The 4,664-nt window shown below is 37.3% G+C and overlaps 1 protein-coding gene across 1 annotated transcript; it reads left to right on the top strand.

Moving 5' to 3' along the window:
- The first annotated feature begins 1,757 nt into the window (after nt 1-1,757).
- LOC126624432 (trihelix transcription factor DF1-like) lies at nt 1,758-4,394 on the top strand. The gene is made up of 2 exons (XM_050293493.1): nt 1,758-2,133; nt 2,842-4,394. The coding sequence occupies exons 1-2, from the start codon at nt 1,835-1,837 to the stop codon at nt 4,259-4,261; spliced, it is 1,719 nt and encodes a 572-aa protein (XP_050149450.1). The 5' UTR covers nt 1,758-1,834; the 3' UTR covers nt 4,262-4,394.
- The last annotated feature ends 270 nt before the right edge of the window (nt 4,395-4,664 follow it).

Raw genomic sequence — 4,664 nt, 5'->3', positions numbered from 1 at the left:
CCTAAAGTCTTGGTTTTGAGTTTCCCTTTTCTACCATCGCTTCTATTAAAATAAAAATACAATATATCGAGAAAGGGTTAATTATCGGAATCGGTTATGAATCCTTACCAGTTAGCTAAACATATGTCCTTTTCATATATAAAATCTTGGATGAATGGAATCACACAAAAGTCATTTAATTAACGTCGCAAAGTGTACGTATGATTACTATGAAGCCTTTTAATACCAAGTTGATGAACTTTAAAACCTGAGAAGGAAAACCTGCATGTTAAATGCTATTGCTACCTAGTTATTTCTTTCGATTTTTCTTTACTAAAAAAGAAGGGATATTTGCAAAGGTTTAATATTGCAATGTGTAACAACAAAACTACGTCACTACGATAGGACTAGTCCCAACTAAGTATCGATATCATCTTAGACAATGTTCTCCTCATAAATCTTGGGTGTCTAACATGAGTTACCTTAGTCAATAATATATGCACACAAAAAAAAAAATTAAAAAGGAAAAATCTGTCCAAAAAAGGTGACATTTTGGTGTAGGTCGCAACCAAACCCAAAGGGTCAATACTTTCTCTCATAAATGTATACACATTTTATTAACTTGCAATGGCTTTAATTCAACACTTCGAATTTATGACATTATCAACAAAATAAAAAAAAATTATGACCATTATCTTTTGGGTGACTTATTGTATACGGGAGGAAATAATAGCTCGTCAATGGTCGACTTCTGCATGGCCCAGTTGCCCACGTGGCCTCACGAGCGCCAAAGTTTGTCCTAAAGTTGATGATTAATTTTCATAACCAAGGGTAATTTGGGCATTACAAGTCAATTGATGAAAAATCTGAATTATTACAGAGACAATCTCACGGAATTGATTAGGTCATTTCCCTAATAGAATAGTGCCTGCATATTAGCCTGCATGATTAAAAGGTCAATGGGTGCGATGTTTTATGGGTGAGGGGCAATTCAGTCATTGCAGCTACGTGTGCGCCCAACGACCACTGAATTCCAAAACCGAACCCCCCGAGAGGGCAAGAGGCAATAAGCAAAGCTGACCTACAAATGGGCCAACTTATTATCCTCTCATCGCTATCTGCAGCTGTTGCCACTCCTACTGATAAATGTATGATCAATTCAAATATATATTATATATAATATTAAACAATTTAATTAGAGCAGCTTGTTCTGTTTTTTTTTTTAATTTAGGTACAATAACGATTGTTTAAAAAGTAAAAAATATTACTATCTTTCATCACACATGTTGACATGTTACGGTGTTAAAATATATATTCAAATTATATTAAATTAGATTTGTATATATTTGAATACGATTACATAACATGTAAATATATATACAAGTACATGCACAACAAACTTGGGATACAATCAAAAAATATTTTTTTATTTTTTTAATTGCATTTAAGCTTAATGATAAACTATATTATTACTTGAATGTATATTTCGAAGTAATAATTTGAGTGATACATTTTTGTATTTTTTTAATATAGCGTAGGTTATACCTTGCTGGCACTCGTATAATTACTAAGAACATGTGTGAAGGGAACCAAATGAGTCTGTGATGGACATTTTTAACCAACAACAACCAAAAAATAACTGAAGATTCCATAGCTTATGTGTACAATTAAAGTTTGATAATTTTTAATTAATAAAAGGAATGGGTTATTGAGATTGACAGGCAAAACCCACCACAATATGTTAATTAATTCCAAAAAATGAAACGTAGATATATAATCCCACCTTCATAAAACCCAAGAGAGAATTTCACCTTTCTCTTGTCACATATTTCTCAGCTCTAACTGCGCTAAGCATATGCCTGCGGTTCCTGCGGCTGTGCCTGACAAGTCATCAACTATGTTCCCATCTGGCGGGAGCTCCGGTGTCGAAGCGGCCCACACGGCAGAAGTGGTTCCTGAAGGAAGTCATGAATCCAAAACGACAAACGTGCTGTCAAATTCAGTTCAAGAGGAAAACAAGGGTGACCGGAACTTATCTGGAGGAAACCGGTGGCCTCGACAAGAAACGGTGGCGCTTCTGAAGATACGGTCTCAAATGGATGACGCTTTTCGCGACTCAAGTCTCAAAGCTCCATTGTGGGAAGATGTTTCAAGGTGAACTTTTCATCTTCTTGACCGAAAAAGTACAAGCTAGCTAGTTATAGTGTACATGTTTAACTTTAATTATGCATCTGAGATCGATCGTCGCTCCGTTTCTTTATTTTAATGTTGTTTTGTTCTTTCTTTTATTGTTGGTTTTTGGGTTGAAAGCGAGGCCAGAGGGTTCGAGCTTTGTCCTTAGAGTCGAAGTAAATGCCTTAATCGCCATATCTACAAAGTCCAACAAATTTTGAACACCTTTGATCCATAAAAACTTCATACCTACTTTTGCAGGTAATCTAGGTATAGCTAGTTTGTTTATTTGTTTTCGGCTTACAAGGTGGTTTTGTTGATTTTTGAGAATTCAATTTCATATTTTGCAAGTGTAATTTGTTTTCGTTCCCTCTAATTTATTTATTTGTTATTAATTGATAAAAAGAAAGAATGATCCATATTAAGACATGGGTTGTCATGGTTTTTCTCATGATGCTAAAGTAATTTAAAAATAGAAGGGTAGCAGTAGCATGCAAGATGGAGATGAAACAAATTTTGTTGTTTCATTAAGGAATCTTGGTGATCTTATTATTTTAAATAATGTGTCCATATTTTGTAAATATTCTTTTTTTTTTCCCTAGTTACTGAGTTTACGAGATGATCATAAAAAATAAAATTAGAGTTCATGAGCTTTTTCCTATCTAATTTTTATTTTTCTTCTCTCTGTAGAAAGCTAGGTGAGCTTGGTTATTACCGAAGCGCTAAGAAATGCAAGGAGAAATTCGAGAACGTGTATAAGTACCACAGGAGAACCAAAGAAGGCCGATCTGGAAAACAAGAAGGAAAAACATATCGATTTTTCGATGAACTTGAAGCTTTCGCTCATCACAATCATCATCATCCATCAACAATACAACCAAAACCTCAAGTAGTACTGTGGCCAACCATGAACAACAACCATCCAAACAACCCTAGTCTTGTAGTTCCTCATGTCACCATTACTACTCTTCCTCTTTCTTCAACACCAAGCATCCTGACCCCAACCAGTGGCTCTCTTCCAAATGGTCCTCAAATTTCACCACCACACATTACAATATCACCTCTCAAAATCTCTCATCAGAATATTAATGGGTTCAAGCCAAACTTGGCAACAAACAATCTTTTTTCGAGTTCTACTTCCTCGACTGCCTCCGACGAAGAGTTTCAAGTTCAACCGCGCAACAAGAGAAAAAGGAAGTGGAAGTACTTCTTCAGAAGGCTGACCAAGGACGTGCTGGAGAAGCAAGAAAGTCTGCAGGAGAAATTCTTGGAAGCAATAGCAAAATGCGAGCACCAACGAATGGCGAGAGAAGAAGCTTGGAGGATGGAAGAGATGGCGAGGATGAGTAAAGAACACGAAATTTTAGCCAAAGAAAGATCGTTAGCAGCAGCAAAAGATGCCGCGGTTATTGAATTCTTGCACAAGGTTTCGGGACAACAAAATTTGACGAATATGCAAGCACTTGAGGCACCATCATCCCAGCCTCAGCCAATGTCAGTACTAATGCCACCACCGCTGCCAGCTCCGGTGGCAGTGACCAGAAGTAGTAATTTTGAGGTTCCGAAACTGAATAAGGGTGAAAGTCCATTTCCTGCAGGGTCCACAAGATGGCCAAGAGTTGAAGTTGAAGCTTTGATAAACTTGAGGACATGTCTTGACGTGAAGTACCAAGAAGCCGGGCCTAAAGGATCTCTTTGGGAGGAGATATCGGTGGGGATGAAGCGGCTCGGATACAATAGGAGTGCAAAGAGGTGCAAAGAGAAGTGGGAGAACATCAACAAGTACTACAAGAAGGTGAAGGAAAGCAGCAAAACACGCTCTGAGGATTCAAAAACATGTCCATATTTTCACCTGCTGGACATCTTGCACAGTAAAAAGAACAATAAGAATGCTGCTAGTTATGTGGAGAAGCCCATTGCTGAAACAATGCAGCCGTTGATCAAGGTCCAGCCAGACCAGCCGGTGATTGAAGATATTGAAAGGGAAAACGGGGAGCGAAATGGAGACGACGAAGATGGAGAGAGTACAGAGGAAGAAGATCGGAGTGATGACCAGATGGAGATGGTAACCAACGACAAAGATTCATCAATGGACATGGCAGATTCATGATACGAGTGAGATAGAATAACTAAGTTTCTTTGTTTTAATTTTCAGATCCAGTTGACGTAAAATGCCAATCCCAAAAACTGTCCCAACACGTGACAAAAAAAATAGAGGTGTGCTATCCACACACCTCTTTTTACTTCTCAGACACTCCTTATTAATTTATATCCGTTGATCTTATTCAATTCATTCGATCCGACGGCCGAAAACCAAAAAAATATGAGAAAAAGTAAAAAGAGGTGTATAGATATCACACCCTAAAAAATCATAAAAACAGGGACACTGTATTATTTTTCTGTGGTCTAAACTGATCTCAGTCCAGTAATTAATAATCAAGTGGGTTTGCACCAAAAGAATGATCCTCTCTAACTAAGTGGATCAGGTTTCAAGGGCAGTGTTGTAAAGTTGA

This window comes from Malus sylvestris, chromosome 5 (assembly GCF_916048215.2).
Source record: "Malus sylvestris chromosome 5, drMalSylv7.2, whole genome shotgun sequence".
Lineage (NCBI taxonomy): Eukaryota > Viridiplantae > Streptophyta > Magnoliopsida > Rosales > Rosaceae > Malus > Malus sylvestris.
Note: the sequence above shows the minus strand (reverse complement) of the source record. Positions and strands in the feature narration are given on the sequence as shown.